Source organism: Platalea leucorodia, assembly GCF_965183815.1.
Source record: "Platalea leucorodia genome assembly, chromosome: 6".
Lineage (NCBI taxonomy): Eukaryota > Metazoa > Chordata > Aves > Pelecaniformes > Threskiornithidae > Platalea > Platalea leucorodia.
The window spans coordinates 75,071,021-75,090,313 of NC_138828.1; the positions used below are offsets into that span (position 1 = coordinate 75,071,021).

The 19,293-nt window shown below is 45.8% G+C and overlaps 1 protein-coding gene across 1 annotated transcript in view; it reads left to right on the forward strand.

Moving 5' to 3' along the window:
- Window positions 1-9,128: 9,128 nt before the first annotated feature.
- Window positions 9,129-19,293, forward strand: part of CPZ (carboxypeptidase Z) — a gene marked incomplete at both ends in the record, with an annotated part of 35,454 nt that continues 25,289 nt past the window's right edge. Inside the window, one exon of the mRNA XM_082315084.1 lies at window positions 9,129-9,216. Within this exon, the coding sequence (XP_082171210.1) occupies window positions 9,129-9,216 (88 nt within the window). The remainder of the gene's footprint in view (window positions 9,217-19,293) is intronic.

Here is a 19,293-nt window from a genome sequence, read left to right on the forward strand (position 1 = left end):
CCAGATATCGTTACAAACTACATTTGAAATAGATATCCATATCTAGGAACTAATGACTTTCTTACAAGTAACTTAGAGAGCTGAGATGCTGCATATGGGTCTAGCATGGGTTATACCCATGTAGACTTTGATAAAGCTGGGAGAACAGCCTTGAGGTCAGCTTGCTCTCTGTAGAGCAGGCAGGCTGTTTGAGATGCCTCTGTGGGGCTGGGTGTCATCCTGCTGAATATGCTGGCTGCATGGGATCCTGCACGATCCCAAGAATGGTCTCCAACCTGGTCTCTCCACCTTTGCTGTCCCTATCCATCACCTTTGGTCTTTGTCCTTTGTGGGCAATTCAGCACATCTTCAATCTGAGCATGGCAAGTGGAGCTCGCCTGAATACCACAGGCTAGAGAAAATGTCTTCCAAAGACTGTCTGGAAAAAATGGACTTCACAATTGTTTTATATTTGGTCTCCGTAGTGTCCACTGATGGTTTGTAAATTCTTTGAATGAAAGAAGAAAATAAAAACTGAACTAAAATTCCTTATCTGTTAAAACACTCTCTAATTAGGGGGAATTTAGGCTGTGCCACTCTAAAGACTTGGAGCCTTGATATAGAAAACAAATCTTAAGACACTTAAAAATGATCATTGTCCAGATATTTAGTTAAATGTAGACTCTCAGTATACTGATACATAATTTTAAAGCGTGTAAATACCTTTAAAAACATTCAGTTTAAACTAGTTTAACAGCTTATTTCTCCTGACTTTGTGAGGCTTGGCTCTTGATTTGACTTGGGAGTTTATTTCTGAAAGTGAAGTTGAAATCCTCAGAGCTCTCATGCCAATATAATCTGAAATGGCTACTGATCCTTGCCGTCTGAGTTTGACACCCAGTTTTCTGGGGACTGTCAACCTTGGAGGGCTTGATTTCTTGGAAAGTGTGGAGGATCTGCCTTCAATAAACTGGTGTCCATGAAGTGTTTCCGCCATCAGGTATCTACAAACTAAAGCACTCGATGTCACTTTTTCAAAATGCTTCCCAGCACCTCTGCGAATGTGCAAAGCAAACCCTAGAGGACTTCTTTTGAATGTTTTGGCATTAATGTTCTGTGAGACAGGGAAAAGAGACAAAGTGAAATGAGTCTCAAAATAGGACTGTCAAGTTCTTTTCTGGTAGAGCTTACATTAATTTTTAATACTCCATCTGTGATCAGAAGAAAAGACAGACCTTTAGTTCTCAGCACAGATCTTTTTTGAGCACACTTATTCTTCCTTGTAGCCATTATTTATTCAGCTCTATGATTCACTGACTTATTTGTATTATTTTTCTTGCTTTATGGGAGTCAGGCAAAGTAACCTTGGGGCCTCATCTTGAGCTAAGACCACAAAATGCATTACCAGTAATCCCTTAGCAGTAATCCTGCTTTGCTGCTTTACATGTGGGAGCAATAAGAGGGAGCCTTTGAGAGGATAACAAGGTCCTCCTATCTTTTTAATGATTAAGTTTAAATAATATTGTCTGCTTATAGCAGAGTTTGGTGATCGGTGCATGTTATTTTGCACATGTTCTCCTGTATATAAAATCATATTTATTACTGTTGTCCCTTTGTGGTCTCATTCTACCATCTGGTGCCAGGTTCCCTTCCAGGGTTTTTTATCACTTGTGCCTTTGATCATGGCTGAATTTTAACTAGACATCATTTTTTCCTGTCATCAAAAGAAACTTTCTGAGTGGCTTCATTTCTTACTGATTAGCCCAAGCAACCACAGAGATCACATGAAGGGTATGTTTAAAGAAAGGCATGTATTCAGTTGAATCTTTCTAGGATGGTAAGGCCTTTTCCTGCTTTAATTGCATTCCTCTGCGTTATGATAGGATCAGTTCAGTGGATCACCTGGAAGTGGTATAAGGAACTAATTTTGTGGGTCATTGACTTAGTTAATCTGTGACAAGTCAGAAGGTGGAAATAGAATTTAATTATCACTGGCAGTACTTGTATTGAATTTAAATGATTTAAATTTTTTTCAAGAGCTGCAAACTTATTTATTTATTTATATTTATTATATTTAACCAGGGAGGAAAGAAATACCTGTGACCCTAATATTAATAGGGGAAAAAAACCCACCCACTCATTACTTGCTTTTGTTTCTTGTGTATTAGGAAAAACTGGGAGAAAGAAATTAGCAAAACATGCCAAAATGTCAGAAATAAAAAGAAAATAATTAAAGTCCAATTTTGGAGCCATAAGAGGAAAATTAATTTTTGGAGCATGGCTAGACTTGTTCACTCTGTGGAAGCCTACCAGAACATTACTCCTCCTCCCTAGTGTGCTGGTCAATGGAATTGGTCAATAATGATCAAAAACAACTGCTAGATGCTACAGGGAATTTATGAAGTATTTGAGACATGTAGAAAGTTACAGTCCATGTGCCATTCTAGGTTAAACTCTTAGGGTACAGTGTAGGAAAACAGGAAAACTCTTGTTTGTGCGGTCTTTTTCTCTCCTCTTAGTCTCCACCAAATTTCTGGCACTCAGTGTTTATGTGTGGCAGTTTCTAAAGCCGGTTTAATCTTGTGGGTCATAAGGAGAACAAATTGCAAATTGACATAAAAGGCACTGCTGAAAAAATTCTCTGTGAGAAAGTTAAAAGCTTCCCAAGCATAATGTAGATGGTCCCAGAAGGCACAGAGAAAGATCCCAAAATATCTGCTCCTCTTCACAAATGCAGAGCTCAGAATAGTCTGTGTATCTTTACAGTAAAATAGCCTTTTCTGTTATCCACATGCATGTTCATTTGAATGACAAATATTTGTTTAGAGAAGAAATGTGTTTTCCTCTTTTAACTTGGCACCTAGAAGCTGAAAGAGAAGCCCTCATCGGCCTTTCTCAGATCTCTGCCATTGCATGAATCACAATTAGGGCATAGGGGGGTAAGGTCTTGCAAAGATAGGCAGAAGAGTTGTTTTTTAAAAAAAAGTTGCTGTTGCTTTGCAGGAAGTTGCTAATTCACTCCCTGCCTGGCCTGAGAGCAGATCCTCTTCTCTGCCCTGTTCTGCAGAAACTGAAAGAGGGGGAAAAAAAGCAGGACGGGGATTGGTTTCTGCTGTGCAAATGAAAATATCTCCTGGATTAATTTAAACTACTGTAAAGTCCTAAAACTATGTCTGCTGACTTTGTGTTGGAGCAGATGTGATGTGCTGCCATACACCATTCTGCCAGCTTCACTAGCACCTAGTGGGGGAGAGAATAACAAGCCATGAAGTAGCATTTTGATCTCAATCTGTTTATGTCCTTCAGAAAACAGTTATCTGGACAGCACTGCTTCTGTTTATTGTTCAACCTCCTATCAGCAGAGTCAAAATAAAAAGAACCAGGTAATAAAAACCAGTCTGAGCCTGATATATCCCTCTACTAAATTTCTCTGACAATAGTAAGAATCATGAGAATGCAAGCAAGTTAAATGTATTATATTTAATCCCACTTCGAGTACCTGCCACAGACATAAACCAGTTTTGGTATTTAGTCCTGTCTGAGGATTTCTGGATTACTGCTGTACTGTGGACTGTAAGCTAACAGAAAGGTCTGATCAGGAAAGAGGCAGTCAGCAATAACAGCTTGTAAAATTATTTAGCTTTATTGTAGTGATTCAAGTGCAAATGATTAAACCCAGCTGATGCTGCTACATCTGCCCATCACTCTGGGATTTGTTTGTTCATTTTTAAGATTCTTTTAGAATTGGGGCAAATATATCATATTTAAGCCTAAGCCAGAACTTGATGTCAACTCCTTGGAAAGCCTACAAGATTTACTAAAACCCAGAAATAAAGACATAGTTGGGGAAATTCCTCTATTCCCAACTGTCTCTTCCCTAGCTGCTTTTAATGCTGTCAGGTTTTGGTCATGCACCTGTGCAATACCTGCTAGTAGTCTTGTTTCATATAGTCAGTGTTAACACGCAACAAACATATGAGAAGGGCAGGTGATATATACAGAGTACTAATAATGGGCTGAAAAATAGTCAAACAAGGTAGTAATGCTGGATGGCTGGAAATATTGTATGGGTGGAAGGAGCAGTAGGTGTACTACTCTCCCCCTCAGAAAGGTGCAGGTCTACAGGGGAAGGCAGAGGTGGCAACCATGCACAGGGGAATGGACAGAGCTTCACAGAAAGATGCACTGCAAAGCCTGGGATCAAATCCCATGGAAAGGAGGAGAAGAACAGGCAATCTAAGGTAAGAGTAAATGAAAGAACCCTGCCAAACCTTCTGTTCTCCACACCTTATGGCATGCAACCATGGAAGATGGTGGAGACAAACTGGTAAATCAAGGGAGGCTTAGATTGGATATTAGGAAAAAATTCTTCACTGAAAGGGTAGTCAGGCATTGGAACAGGCTGCCCAGGGAAGTGGTTGAGTCCCCATCCCTGGAGGTATTTAAAAGACGCGTAGATGTGGTGCTTAGGGACATGGTTTAGTGGTGGACTTGGCAGTGCTAGGTTAATGGTTGGACTTGATGACCTCAAAGGTCTTTTCCAATCTAGATGATTCTGTGAAATTTACCTTTTTTGCTAATTACCTTAATGTCACTTAGGCCCCCATCTATCCTACTTACGCTGTAAATGTTTTATCTTTGTACCAAATAGACATCCTGCCCAAATGTAAAAAGGTCTGTGGAAGCTGAGAAACAAAAAAGTTCCGAGCTTTTTTGATGCCAGCTATTGAGGGTTTTATTTAGTTGGTGCAGTGGAGTTTAAGGATGTGATGTTTGTGGGTGCCAGGTCCAGGCAATCAGGACCTGGGGATTCCCCCTTCCTTGGCGTGCTCTGAGGTTCAGGGGTTTCTCTGTCCCAGACCTGTGGGTACAGCTACTGCTGTTCCCAATTGCAGGTTCAGCCAGCCGTGAGGATGAGTCCCACGGTGGCATGCCCACACACACGCACACATATACACATGCATGATACCAGAAAAGCCCTGCCTTTACCAAAGGCACTCACATAAATGTAAATACAGAGAGCCCAGTCCTGTTGCCTCTCTCTGGCTCTTCAAGATTGAGGTTCACTAGTGAAAACACACATGCTCGCACTCTCTGGGTTCACATGTATTCTCACATTCACAGATCCCTCAAATATCAGCACAAGCTCTCAGGCCATGTCTGCACCCTGGGCCCCTTACCCAGCCACTGATTGAGACCTTGAGTCTTTCCAGATGCAACTCTTCTCCTACTTGCCTGCTAGTCCAGACTGAAGTTTGCTAGCAAACTACACAAGCACACACATAGACACAGGATTATATTCAATCAGGAAATATAAACACATCCAGGTCTCTCCAGTCACTAACGCTTAGGCCTTGCAGCTTACACCTTGATCTCTCCAGTTGCTGGCACATTGACTTTTCAGCACTCACACCTAGGTCAGAGAGGGAGATTACATAGGGGACAAAAAAAAGTTAAGAAAGGATTTAATAGGAAAATAGACTAGATTGCAGGGACCAGCCACAGGATTCAGTCAGATGAGCATACTGCCTGGCAGCCTGCCTGCATACAGCTGTTCCTTTTATCCCCCTCCTCTCTGATTTTCCTACTCTTGTGGCTGACCCACTCTGGTCCTTCGCTTTGCTCCTTCCCCTAAGTAGGCCATAATAAGTTTTGCATGGTCCCTGAAGTCACTTCTAATATCCCATAATATTAATCACATTTCATGTTTCTTATCAGTGACAAAGTTCAGGCTGGCCCCCTTCAAGGCTGTGCCTAAATCATTGCTTTAATGGCCCATTAGTCAGTGACCAACATGTTCTGGTCCCTTTTAATGTCTCCTTCATCATCTGCTCATTAATTCCTAAGTGTCTGTGGGTTTAATTGATCACTTTCCTTGTTACTTGTTTATTCTGTTACACTGAATAGTCCTTAACCAGATAACTTACTGAACCAAGTGCTCCTTCATTGTGCATACTCATGCAGAGCTTGCTCAGCAGCATGTTGGTGTGTACAGGAGCCGTACAGCATACCATACCCCCCAGGGGCTGCAGGGGATGAGCTAACCCTGAGCCAGGCCAGTTCTCCCATTCTCATGTTTGGAACAAACCTGGATGTGAAAACCTTGGGTATGGATAATCTCTGCCAGCAATGCCAAGAGCCTCTCTCTCTCCTCCTGCCCAATACTTCCTCTTGATCCTTTAAGGAAGTCAAGAGAAATCAAAATGGAAAGACAAGAGCTTTAAAGGGCTCCTAGGCAGTCCAATGTGCACGATTATGGTGTGGGGCAGGATATAGACTTGGAAGCACAAAGAGTGGGTAGAGCTGTGCTCCTGTCATCTGAGATGGTGGCCTCTTAAAACCACTCTGTAGCTCTAGACAATGTCATAAAGAAACCCAAGGTGACTCACAGGAGTGAGGGTACCATGTTGCAGCTGTGTGTAAAGGTGGTAGCTCTGGTCCTGGAAAGTCTGCACAGAGGCCAAGGAGTCCTGACCCCTGGCAAGGCTAATTAGGCTGAGCATATTGCTATGATGATGAGACACAATGTTCTTTTTGTTCCGGAGCTCATCCAAGTTAATCACTAGGTTGTACTGCCTTATGCAAGGCAGAGAAAATACTGTCTCCATTTGATTCTGATGAATAAGATATAATGGCCCAAAGGCTGGTTGAACTGGGCGGGGTGTGTGGAAATCAGTGCATAGACAAGCTACAAATAATATTAGATGGATACAATAATCCTGAGAACAAGAAATAATGTAATGTATACCACAATCATTTAATTCAGAGAAATAACAAATGGACATTCCCAGATGACACCAAATCAGTATTCCCAGTGTGATGGGACTTTGTCTCATTAGTATTTGAGATAAAGTACGGAGCACAGTATGAATGTGGAGCATCACAGTAGGGCTAACAGTGCTGGTGAAAGCAGGTGTTAGTGCTTTGCAAAATGTTTTGGGGGATCCTGGTAGAGTGGACTTATGTTTGCTGATATTTTAAAATATATGGTCCTGAAGTATGTGGCATCTGAACTGGGGCTGGTGGCCTGAAGTGCAGTGGAGGGGAGAATACACTCACAAGGACATAGTGCCTAGGCTGAAGGATGGAAAATTGAGTGAGAAATCATAAGTAGAAAACAAAAAATGCCAAGAAAAAGACAGAGAAGAGAAAGCTGATGGGATTACAGCTACTGAAGGATTAGTTCTGCAGCAGCGCTCACCTCATAAAGCATTGGGATGTATAGGAATGATGTCACGCCTTGCTCTTAAGGCCTGCAGAGAATTACAAGAAAGAAATCATCATTTCCAAGGACTGGGGGTCAGCTTCTGTTTGCAGGTATAATCTCTGCAGCGTTTTTTGCTGTAAGGAATTTAGCCACATCACGCAGGTTACATCTGGGCAGCCTCATTCTTTCCCTTTAACACAAAATGCAGGGTGCAGGCACACCGCAAGCCTTCGGCTCGGACGCGCCCTTGGCTGTACCTGAGCACATCAGGTACGAATGTGGCAGGTTGGTATTCAGGGCAGCCGACTGCAGGCTGCCGGGGACCTGGGCAGAAGGTGAAGTACTCCTGCCCTTGGCGACCACACTTTCAGAGCTGTGTTGGTACCAGCTTTTTTTTTTTTTTTCCTGAGAGTCCAGACATGCTGCTGTGTGATCAGGGCAGCAAAAAAGGTAGCTAAATAATAATCTTGTCCTTAGAAGTTTGTTCTTTGAACCCTCATGGGCTTTGGTGCTGTTTACTGCCAGGGCAGACTCTGTGGTCTCAGGATCTAGTAGAAAATCCTGGAGGCAAGAAAAGCCACCCTCCCTTGCAGAGCCTGGCAGAAGAGGACGTGCTTTCCTGAGGAGCTCCCCAATCTATCTCACAGTGTAACCTCTTCCCAATATGATGAGACATCAATTGCTTTTCGAGATGCATATACCTTTCTCCTGCCCTGTCAGCCTCTTTAGTGTGTTTCCCTATAGGGGGGTTTATTTGATTACATTATCATATAGCACCGTAACTCCCTGCTGATCTCTCTGATAGTGATCAACAGGAGCCAGTGTGCTCTGACTGCAAGCACAGATCCTCTGCTCTCATGTGTAAGCAGTTATCTGTCCTCAAAGGAACATGCACTGCCTGGAAAAATAGGATGCTTTGGTCTGTTTTGGTCTAGATTTTTTAAGAAAAATTCCTTTTCCTGTGATACAGGATATTTTTTGAAGTGTAGGTAAAAAATGAAGAGTTCACATCCTACCTAAAGCAAACTTCTCCACCATACCTGTTGCACAGGGATAAAGACATACAATGCATATTTCTCTGAAAACAAACAAACAAAAACCCTAAAAAAAATCAATTTAAGATAAACTTAATACAGATTTACCATCCAGTTAAAGCCTGTATTGCTGTTCTAGGATCTTATCTACATTTTCGTGAAGTTATTTTTTTTTAAGAATAGACAGAAAAGACTGGCATCCCTCCAAGTTTGCTTCTGTAAACTGGATCTTATCTTAAGTAAAATCCCCAGGAGGAGCATGCAGAGGGGGATCCTGGTGGCTATTTTGTGGGTTCCCATTCTCGCTGTGCTGGAGGGGATGCAGCTTACAGTCCCTTTGCTGTCGGGTTGTGTTTTAAACTTGCAGTTAAGTGGGTTATGAAATACCATTCTTCGGGAGGAAAGTTGCTTTCGATTGTTTGTTTTTCTCTCTTTTCCCCCTGCTCTCTCCAGGCAATCACTCTCGGCTTCAGCGAGACATGCTGTAATGAAGCTCCCATGTCCTTTAAGAAAACTGCTGCCTCAAGAGCAAAGGCATCGGACCCGTGGCTGAGGAGCAGGCAGGCGCATCGCTGCAGGGACCCCGCTTTGCTCAAACTGTTTATGAAATTGTAAACCAGGCTGCAAGAGGGAGACAGTTGGGAGGCAGAGGGGAGGGGGAAGCTCATTCCTCCTCCCTCTCTGTCTCAAAGCCTTTTGCTTTCCAAGCTCAAATGCTAGCTGAAATCTGATGCCTGGACTGCATATGCTGTGAGACGTGGGCATGCCCTTGCAGTGCACTGATTTCCTCTGCAGCTTGGAAAGCCAGAGCCTCGCTGAGGCTCCGAGCAGAGGAGCCTGAGCAGAGGAGCCGCTCCATCAGGCAGCGAGTGCCACATCACTGTGCTGCCTGCGCAAGGGGCTCCAGCATGGTCCTGAGGCTCCTGCTCCTCCTTGGCGGGCTGCTTAGGGCCACCGAGCCGGCGCCCCGCTGCGAAACTGGCCAGGAGACCCTAGGTAAGGCTAATCACCCCAAAAGTCCCCCTTCTTCTCTCCTTCCTTCTCCTGGAGATGAGCAGAGTAAAGGGCTCCAGCTTTGAGGCGAGGGAGGCAGGAGCTGTCACTCTCCCCTAGAGACGAGGGGATCAGCTCTTTGGAAATCTGCAGGTTGCCAGCGATGAAACTGGGGCTGTGCTTGGGAAGCATGGATGGGAAGGCAGGCAGTGGTGTGGCTCTGCAACAGAAAAACAAGTCCGGGACGTAAGGGAACGTGAAGGGAACATAACGTTTCCCCATTACTTTCTTTTAAGGCCACATGTAGATGTGTCTTTCTGTCAATTTATGGAGTTCCCAGTCAGTAGGATCCCCCTCGCTGTTGTGGGGAATGCAGAGGATTCGCCCCATCTCTGGCCTTGCCTTCTAGGAATGTGGTAGTCAGATTGCAAGAAGATGAACTTAAGACCTTCTGTGTGCTTTTCTGCTCAAGAAAAAAATCTTCTCCTTACATTCAGCCTTAGGTCACTTATTTCAAGTCCAAAGCATGAGAAGATTTATTAGGATCTGACAGCTGTAGGGTGTGTTGTAGCTTGCTATAAGCAATATGGAATTTGTAGGAGTTGATTAACTGGAAAATCAGATTTACCCATTAGAATAAAGGTTAGATAGAAACATGCTGCTAAATGAATTGAAAGCTTTTGGTTCAGTAACCAGTTGACTAATAAAAAGTATTAACAGTATCTTTTAAAAGTACGTGGTATTTTTAATCACGTGGACTTAATTCAGATTTCATTTATCTGGGGACAGTGGAGTGGTGAATTCCAGTGTAGTGACAAGATCTACTCCAGGAAAGCTATTTTCAGAGGGTTCAAACTCAGGCTGATTCAGAAAAGTATTTGTTTTATGGGAGTACAGGAAGGGATAAATTGACCTGAAGCTGACCTTAGTGTTACCAAAGGAAGTTCAGCTATATTTCAGTGCTTAAGTATAAGCTATAGACTGTCACTGGCGTTGAACTGCTACACAATGCAGCCCATGTGCCGTGTACTGCATATAATTTGAGAGTGCTGTTCCCATGAACATCAAAGTGAGGTCTACCACAGCCTGAAGGGATTTTATTTTTGGATAAAGCTGCACAAAGAGAAGTGTTGTAGACTGTTTACAGCCAATTACAGGAAGAGGCTGTGTGGTTTGCAGCATGCCCTTTCTCTCTGAGGCATGATTCTGCTCCAGTTCCAGCTGATCAAAGTTTTTTCCATGGGGTATTAATCCTGGCAACCACAAACGTAGGGATCATCGAGGGGTAACTTGCTGTGGCAGAATGTTTTGTGTGTGTTGGCAACTGTGCTGTCTTTAGGGGAGGGCTTGAGGAAAGGCAGGCAATGGAAATACACCTTGCATGTGTGGGGCTGGACTGCTGAATATGGCCCTGGGGTATAGCTAGTGGTAGGGAAAGTGAGCTGCCAATGTCATTACGTGGTGTGCAACGTGAGGAAGGGGCACACGTCACACTGGAGGGATGTTGGACCAGGGAATAAAGTAGCAGCTTGGACATTGAGAGACCTGCCAGACTTCTCAAGGGCCTTCCTTTTCTGAAGGGGAGATAAGGCCATGTCAGGCCACGTGAAAGGAAAGGGGACTGCAGTGCTGCACGTGTTCACAAATGCACCTTGCAGGAGTCTCCTCTCGACATCCAGGGCAGTAGGTTATGTCTTCAGCTGTACCAGTGGGAGTCTCTCCCCTGTTTTGGGATCCCTTGTGCAGATCTCTGTGGATCTCAGTGGCCAGCCCTGCGGTGCCCTGCAGGAGAAGACCAGCCTGGAGCTGCTCACGCAGAAGAGAAGGGCAGCAGGAACCAGTGCCACTGTCTGACTCCCAGCAAGGCTGGAGCGGATTTCTGCAGGCTGCCTGGCCTTCTTGGTGATATTTACTCTGCTGTGACTCATTTTTCTTTTTAAATAAGAAACCAAAATAACAATACCAAGATTGTCACAAAATTCTTTGTGCTTTTCTTTTTAGTAAAATAAGGAGGTGAGTACTGTCAACCAGCCCCACGATACGGCACAGGCATCACACACACTGTGGGGAGCTTTTTGAGCAGCAGCTGGGAACCATGGCACTGAGAGAGAGGGCAGATGCCTTCTCCCCAGCTGTGTCCTGTATCCTTGGGGAGCCAGTAAGCCACTGTCCCACCAGTTATAAGATGTTACATTGCCTCATTGCAAGGCAGCATTTACAGACCCTGATGAGTTTTACTGGACTCCTAGCCTCTAGTTTGGATGAGAAAAGTACAGCTTAGCATGTTTGCCCTGAAAGGTGGCCAGCCTTTGGTGGAGGGAGCTAATAGCACAGGTTGCTGTTTTATCCGAGTTGTGCACGTCTCTGTTGCTGACTGATGTATTGCAGTGGTAATTGGTTAAATGCAGCACTTGACCATCACTGACAACAAAAATAAAAACAAAGTAGAAGCAGGCTGAACTCACATGCCTTGAAAGAGCAAAAGCAGATGACTTTTCTTGCAACTGGGGCCAGCTCTACCGTTAAGATGCTACCAGAGGTCAGGTGATAAAGCCTTTCCTGATCACTCGTGTTCAGAGAGCGCTTTATTGGGGACCTCTGGGGCAGGGGTACGCCAGTGCTCCAGTGCCTGTGCGAACCCTCAGGGCTTATCGGGCGAGCTGGGAGGCAACACCCGAGCGCTCGCCGCTGCCCGGGGCCCCGCTCCCGGCGCGGCCGGGCGGCACCGGGCGCCGCAGCGCAGCCTCGGCCGCCGGCTCGGGGCCGCGCCGCCGTCTGTGGTGCCACCGTGTGGGCTCCCCGGCTGGTACAGACGGCTGCTGGGGAGGCACCGGCGGGGGACGGAGCTTAAATGCAGAAGGGGTGCCTGAGCCTTTGCCAGCCCCGCTGCCTGTCTGAGCTGGAGCGCTGCTCGCGGGGTAGCCCTGGCTGGCACGCTTGTCACCTGTGGGCCTCCTTCTCTCCCAAGCACCTTGGTGTTTCCTACCATCCTGGCTCGCTCTGCTCCTGAGCCAGACGTTGCTCCATCCTGAGGGGCTCCCAGTTTAACCAGTGGAGATGGGAGGGAGTGGGGAGGTGTAAGGAGGGAAGGCTGGGGAGGGAAAAACCACTAGGGTGGGAGGCAGGGGACAGGTACTGTATTTCTTCTGCATCCCAGAACAGATTTTGTGGCACTGGCTCCTCTCTTAGCTATAAGGTTTATAGTAAATGGGGTTACATTGGGCTGGTGACCAGTCACTAGGGGGGTTCTGCAGGGATCCGTCTTGGGGCCAGTGTTCTTCAATATCTTCATAAATGACTTGGATGCAAGACTTGATGGTTTGTTATCAAAGTTTGCCGATGACGCAAAGTTGGGAGAAGCCGTTGACACTCTCAAGGGCGGAGAGGCCCTGCAGAGAGATCTGGACAAATTAGAGAGCTGGGCAATCACCAACCGTATGAAGTTTAACAAGGCCAAGTGCCAGATTTTGCACCTGGGACATGGCAACCCTGGATGTACGTACAGGCTGGGGAACGAGGGGCTGGAGAGCAGCCCTGTGGAGAGGGACCTGGGGCTTCTGGTTGACGGCAAGTTGAACGTGAGCCGACAGCGTGCCCTGGCAGCCAGGAGGGCCAACCGTGTCCTGGGGTGCATCAAGCACTGCATTGCCAGCCGGTCGAGGGAGGGGATTGTCCCGCTCTGCTCTGCACTGGTGCGGCCTCATCTTGAGCGCTGTGCGCAGTTCTGGGCGCCACAGCACAAAAAGGATACAAAGCTGCTAGAGAGTGTCCAGAGGAGAGCCACAAAGATGGTGAAGGGCTTAGAGGGGAAGCCATACAAGCAGCGGCTGAAGCCACTTGGTCTGTGCAGCCTGGAGAAGAGGAGACTGAGGGGAGAGCTCATCAGTCTACAGCTTCCTCACGAGGGGAAGAGGAGGGGCAGGCGCTGATCTCTTCTCCCTGATGACCAGTGATAGAACCCGAGGGAACGGCAGGAAGACATGCCAGGGGAGGTTTAGGTTGGACATTAGGAAAAGGTTCTTCACCCAGAGGGCGGTGGAGCACTGGAACAGGCTCCCCCGGCAGCAGTCACGGCCCCAAGCCTGACAACATTTAAGAAGCATTTGGACAACACCCTCAGACATATGGTGTGAATTTTGGGGTTGTCCTATGCAGGGACAGGAGTTGGACTCGATGGTCCTTGTGGGTCCCTTCCAACTCAGGACATTCTATGACTCTATGGCATTGAGTAAGACTGATCGTCTTCTGGAAAGTCAGACTGACAGAAAAAACAGCTTCAGATATAGATGTTATACCTTTCCCCTCTCCTTGTCCACCATTCCCATCTTCATAGTGTGCTATGGTTTTTGCTAAGTGAAAGAAGGAAAAAGCCATTTTCTTCCATGAGCTTCACGCTGGCCCCAGCTTCATGGGACCTGAGCATATTAGTTCACCTGCTGTGGATATTTCTAATGCTTGTTTCCTGGTGAAACCCATGTCTGTGTGCACACACGCAGGCAGAGCCTCTCCAGCTACTGCTGCCCTCATACGCGTGGCTGCACTGGCTGACCTGGCAGTGGGCTGGGGTCTGCTCCTCTGCCCCAGGGCCAGTGGTGCCAGCTGGGTCCCTCGTCCTGCTGTGGCTGCCACGGGCAGGCGCAGACATGGAGCGTGGCCACAGCACTGCACCGTCACATGCGGGAAAGCCCAAGCTGTAGGAATCTCGCTTGCCGCACCCGAGATGGATATGTCCAAGTCTTGTGAAAACAAAAAAACCTCAGAACTAGCATCTACATCATGCACACTCACAAGATGAGAAATTCCAGCTCTCATAAAGCCAGTTGTCATCACTGAGTCATGTGAGCTGCTCTGGAGTCCCGCCACTGACTCTAGTATTTCTACACAAGTATTATTTTAGCAACACTGATCTTCAGCTACATTTAACATGGGAAATGGGATCAGAAATAGCCACTTATGTGGGGAAAGTAACTTTATATTGAAAACATAATACACAGGTATATCCTTTTACTGCTGAGATAGTTTATGCCTTATTTTAATCTGAAGGCAAAGTTTTCTTCAGAATATTTGTTCAGATATTTTTAAAGTGCCGGTGTGTAAATACATAGAAGTCAAAACTTGAACAAAAACTCCACTGCCCTAAGGCACAACCAGGCTTTTAGCAAGGCTTAGTAACACTAATGGTGGATCCCCTTTAACATTTCTAGACATTGCCTTTCCCTTCACCCAGTCAATTAGTGGTTGGTTGGGGGTGCTGGGTGGCTGATAGCTACCTTACTCCCCTTTGGGCTGCCCAGGCCATGTGAGAGCCATCCCCTCCTCAAGCCTGGACCAAATGTTGGATAAATGTCACAGGTGCCATTGTTTGAGGAGGGGCTAAGCATGAAGGTACCATGCAGAAGTTACCTATCATGTTGTGAACACGGCATTTGAGGCTGGTGGGCCACGTTCTGGTCTCTTTGCTGGGCTTTTATGACCCAGGGCTTTTATGACCCAGGGCTTTTATGACTGCTGAATCTTCTTTGGCCAGAGTCACCCTCCCAGTTGGACGCAGCTGTCACAGATCAATGAAGTTTAAGGATTTAGGGTTGCTCTGCCCATTGCAGAAATAAAAACTGAAATTTCAATTCCTTTGTTTATCCTGCTGTAACTCCATTGATTTAATTGGCACTATTTCAGTTTTACAGGGTTATAACAGGACAACCTCATCTAGGAGACAATAAGAGATTAAGGCACAGATTTAAGTCAAGGCTGTTGAATTAACTCAATCTTTTGTAACAGAAAAATACCACATTTGGATAAAACTCAACTACCTACAGAAGAACCAGATGTGATGTTAATTACAATAGTTCTCATACGTCTAAACTAATGAAAAGACAGTTATGCTAGGGGGCTGCATAGGCTGTGTTCAAAGAGGATGGAATGATGTTTTTGCAAATGTTTTGGAAGAGTTGTAGCATCAAAAATAAAACCCTCAATTTTTCAGACATGATCCTCTGTCCCGTGGTGTTCAACAGAGTTGAACTTACTCAAAGGTAAGCTTCTGACTCTGTGGTAAGCTGTTGGCCAAAGCACTTAGAGAGGACTGAGTCCTTAGTGGGAACTGAGCTATAGAGAGTGTATGGTCACAAAGTAAGGCTATGGAGGCATCACAGCTCCAGATCACCAGCCTAATAGGTGTTTTCACCCTTTTCCAGTCACCCTGACAAAAATTTGATCCTTTAGACGATAGTTGTAGAGATTTTCTGACCTATTTCACCTTCTCACCCCATCTGTTTTTTTAACGCCGGCATTTCCCAGACCTGAGCTGATTTCTTCTTCCTTTGTTGGCCAGACACTGAGAGATGGTGTCTATATGTCTCCAGATCATCTCGGTGGACAGCAAATGCATGTTCAGCAGCAGCCCAGCCACATGTGCAACCCAGCAGGTCTTCAGCCAATTTGGCAACTCCCAGGCCATTTTGCTGTCATCGTTGTTGTTGTTTCCTTGTGTTTTGTTTTCCTAACTGGTACTTTTTCCCCTCTCAACTGGAAAAACATCTCAGATGAGGCCAAAAAAAGGGCACTTAGGGTTTTTTGGTTTGGGATTATGCTTCTGTTCAGGATTTTCAGCTGGGAGGACTCCCTGGAGCAGCATTTACTGGCCAGAGACACAGCTATGGTGGCACCAGGGATCCTGTCACTACAGGGACCGAGACAGGCGGTGGGGACAGACAGGCAGACAGCAATACTCTTCCTCAGTTCTTTTAGGCTCCTACAACTGCAGCCCTGTTTGAGTTGCATCTGGACAATTAGAAACAAGGGAGAATTGTTGTCGACCACTGAGGATGGCTTTGAGCCGTTGCCCAGTGGCAGGTCTTGGTGTGCATCTGCACAGATTTTTGACCTAAGGTCTGCAGGTTGTGTGAACTCCCATCACCCGTGGGAAAGCTTCAGCATCTTCTTGCAGCCCCCAGACCCTCCTGTGAGAGAAACAGTCATGGAAAAGCCAACTGCAGTGTCATTGCTGTGGGAACACCTTCAGTAACTCGATAAAAACAGGTGTTGAACTGAATGCCAGGCAGCAGGTGGGTTAGAAAGAAGGGTGATTAATAACAAATACTGGCTTGCATCTTCCTGCTGTGATCTTGCTCTGCAAAGTGAAGGCTGATCAGGCATTAATCTCTTTCAGGTGTTTTCAGTCTGCTTCGTGTGAGGGAGCAGGGCTAAAACAGGGCTTGTCTGACTGCCTGCACATCGGGCTCCTGCATACTGCTTCTGCCTGATTGCAAACACATCGCTTCCCTGGGGCAGTTACAGCAATTGCTGGACTGGAAGATTAGTACCAGGAATTCAGTCCTCTACTCACAAAAACTTTGATGTAGCCAGAAAAAGGAGTTAACCACGTGGGCTGCTTTTTGCAATCACTCCTCTCTCCTCCAGTTTTCCTGGAATTCCTTCTCTGTGGCTGGGGATCTTCTCCACTTCTGCCCCTGCATGTATGCCTTAGATATGTAGCTGCCTTCTCTCCTGGGCTTTCTGCTCCACTGTTTTCCCCGTAGCCAAGCTACTCAACTGCCTCATTCCTCTACCGCTAGTCCCCTTCTTCACTTCTCCTGCACCCTCCTCCTGGCAATTCTGATCCGTTATAGTATTCTATAATGGATCTTGTCCTGCTCTTGTCTTTGTGCTGTTGCCGGGAGCTGACTTTGGAGGCAGGCTGTACTTTACCATTTGCAGGTGCTGTTGCAATGTTTTGCAAAATGGTACAGCCCAGCAGTGTTTGCATATTACCGCTGATATTAAGTTTTGTCTCTTTAGTGTTACAAGGCAAATTATCATTGCAAAGACTGACTCGATGAACCATGTGGAACCACAAGGACAGTAATACTAATATGATCAGAAACTAAAATGCTTTGTTTGGAAAAGCAGAGGTTTTGACTATAAACAGACTGAAATGAATACATATGTCCTCCGGTTGAAAACAGTATTGTAAGAAAGACACCCTGGTAGGGGGTGTGCTGGTCTGTACAAGATAAATTATCTAATCTTATTCCATCTGTCAGTCATAACAATGCAATTGTGTAAGCCTCACTGAATGATTTAGATATTTTGAGTTTAAAACTGGCCCTTGGGCTTATTCAATATCCTCAAGCGCACAAGTATCCTGTTGGCTTTGCTCTCAAACAGGCAACCAGCCAAGCCATGGCACTGGAAGTAGCTGTTGAGCTCTATTGTCTGCGTTAGGGTTAATCACAGCAGCTTGCTTCTTTCAGTGCTGAATCATCAAGGGGAAAAAATGTAAGCTTGGCAGTAAAATATGTATGTGCTGCATTGTAGATTTTCAAGCTTGCCTTTGCAAATTAAAACCAGAAGCGTATATTATAGAGGGGGCTCAGAAAGCTTGAAATGGCTTTTCTCCTCTTCAATAAGTTATTTTATCCATAATCTTAAATAGAAGCTCTGCTACTGAAAGGACTTTTGTAGGTCTGGTGGAATAGCTAAAGTACCAAAATAAACATAAAAAATTGAAAAGGCTGTTCTGAGTCAGGAAGAAAAACGTCTCTCTGTACCAACCTGTCTGCGGATGGGACTATGAGAGGAGGTGGCACTGTCTTCTTCTGAGCCCAGGAAGCCTCTGTTCAAAAAATGGAAGCGGTTTAGGCTCTTTCAAGCACACAAGAAGCAGCAATTGAAGCCTGCCAAGTTAATCTGGAGACCTGAGAAAATCTGTATATCATTGCCTGCCATTCCTCTTATGAAAAAGAGAAAGGGAGTGGCTGAACTCTTCTAGCTGGCATTGCTGGAGCTTCGACAAAACAAGCTATAGCAGGTGGGGACAGGGATTTGCTGGTCATTTCTGTGTGCAGAGACCCAGACCCAGGCCCACGGGTGCAGGGCTCCGGGAGCAGAGCGTGCAGCTGCAGCTCGGGCGCTGGCCTCGGAGAGTTTCCTGCTGCCTGCTCTCCAGGCAGGCAGGCTCTGGCCCAGTTACGTGCATCCACACTTATTTATATAAGTACACGCACTGGAGAATTATCTTTGGCCCTTGCAGAGCCGCACCCTCCAAAACATATGCAAACATTGGCATTAGGAAACATAAGAAAAGTCCAAACACCACATCAGCACGCATAGACATTTAAGACTCGCTATAAAGCAAGGTCTAGTATAAACCAGTCCTTTTCTCTCTTGCTGTTATGTATATTAACTCTGGATAACCTGAAAGCTCAAGCTGTTTCACTCCTGGGTGTTTACATGCCAGAGCCATGGCTGATGCATGGCTCACGAGGCAGCTTGCAGGGGGCTGTGGTGGGGAGAGGTGCTACAGTTTGGGCAGAGCTGGCCTCTGAGAGGGCAGAAGCAGCTGCATAGATGTAACTGGCAGAGAGAGAGAGTGAGAAAACAGCACAGTACGCTGCAAAAATGTGAGGCTTAGATCTAAGTTTAGGCTTAGAACTAGGTTTAGGACCCAGAAGGAAGGAAACAGTTTTGCTGCTAGTCAATGAGTGAGTTTTGGTAGCTCTGAGCTTATGAGGGACATCCTGGACCAAAAGTAGTGGAAAAGCTTTATCTTTTGTTGAAGAATCACCCCTGCTTATCACATACTGAGAAGAACAACTTAAGTTGCCATGGGAAAGGTTTATACAGATTTGGGTTCCTCATCTAAAAAATATATCTATCCTCTTCAGTCAGCGTCTTTGTTAATGAGTAATAGCCATGTTGCTTAATAGATTGCCTCTTCCTATTAAGTATGGTAAAAATAACAAAGTGTAGAAGCCGGGTAGCAGACAGTGTGAAATCAGAGCTGTCTTTACCTCTCCTGTGCTAACATCTACTCCTGCTCACAAAACAATCCAGTCCTCTTGTGAACTCAGCTACAGCATATGACTTAGCAAAATTTTGCCTGTCTCTGCCATTAGCTATCCGTTGCTTCCCGACACCTCTCCTTCTGGCCAGCTGGGCAGAAAGAGGCATCTACTAAACGCAGTAAGACTGCTGCTGCTCAGAGAGCCAGAGCAGGGGGAAGCAGCAGCACCATGCCCAGACCCCGCCTGCTGCATTTTCCCTTTGGTTTCCTCTGCTTGTTCCAGCATGTTGCCAAAA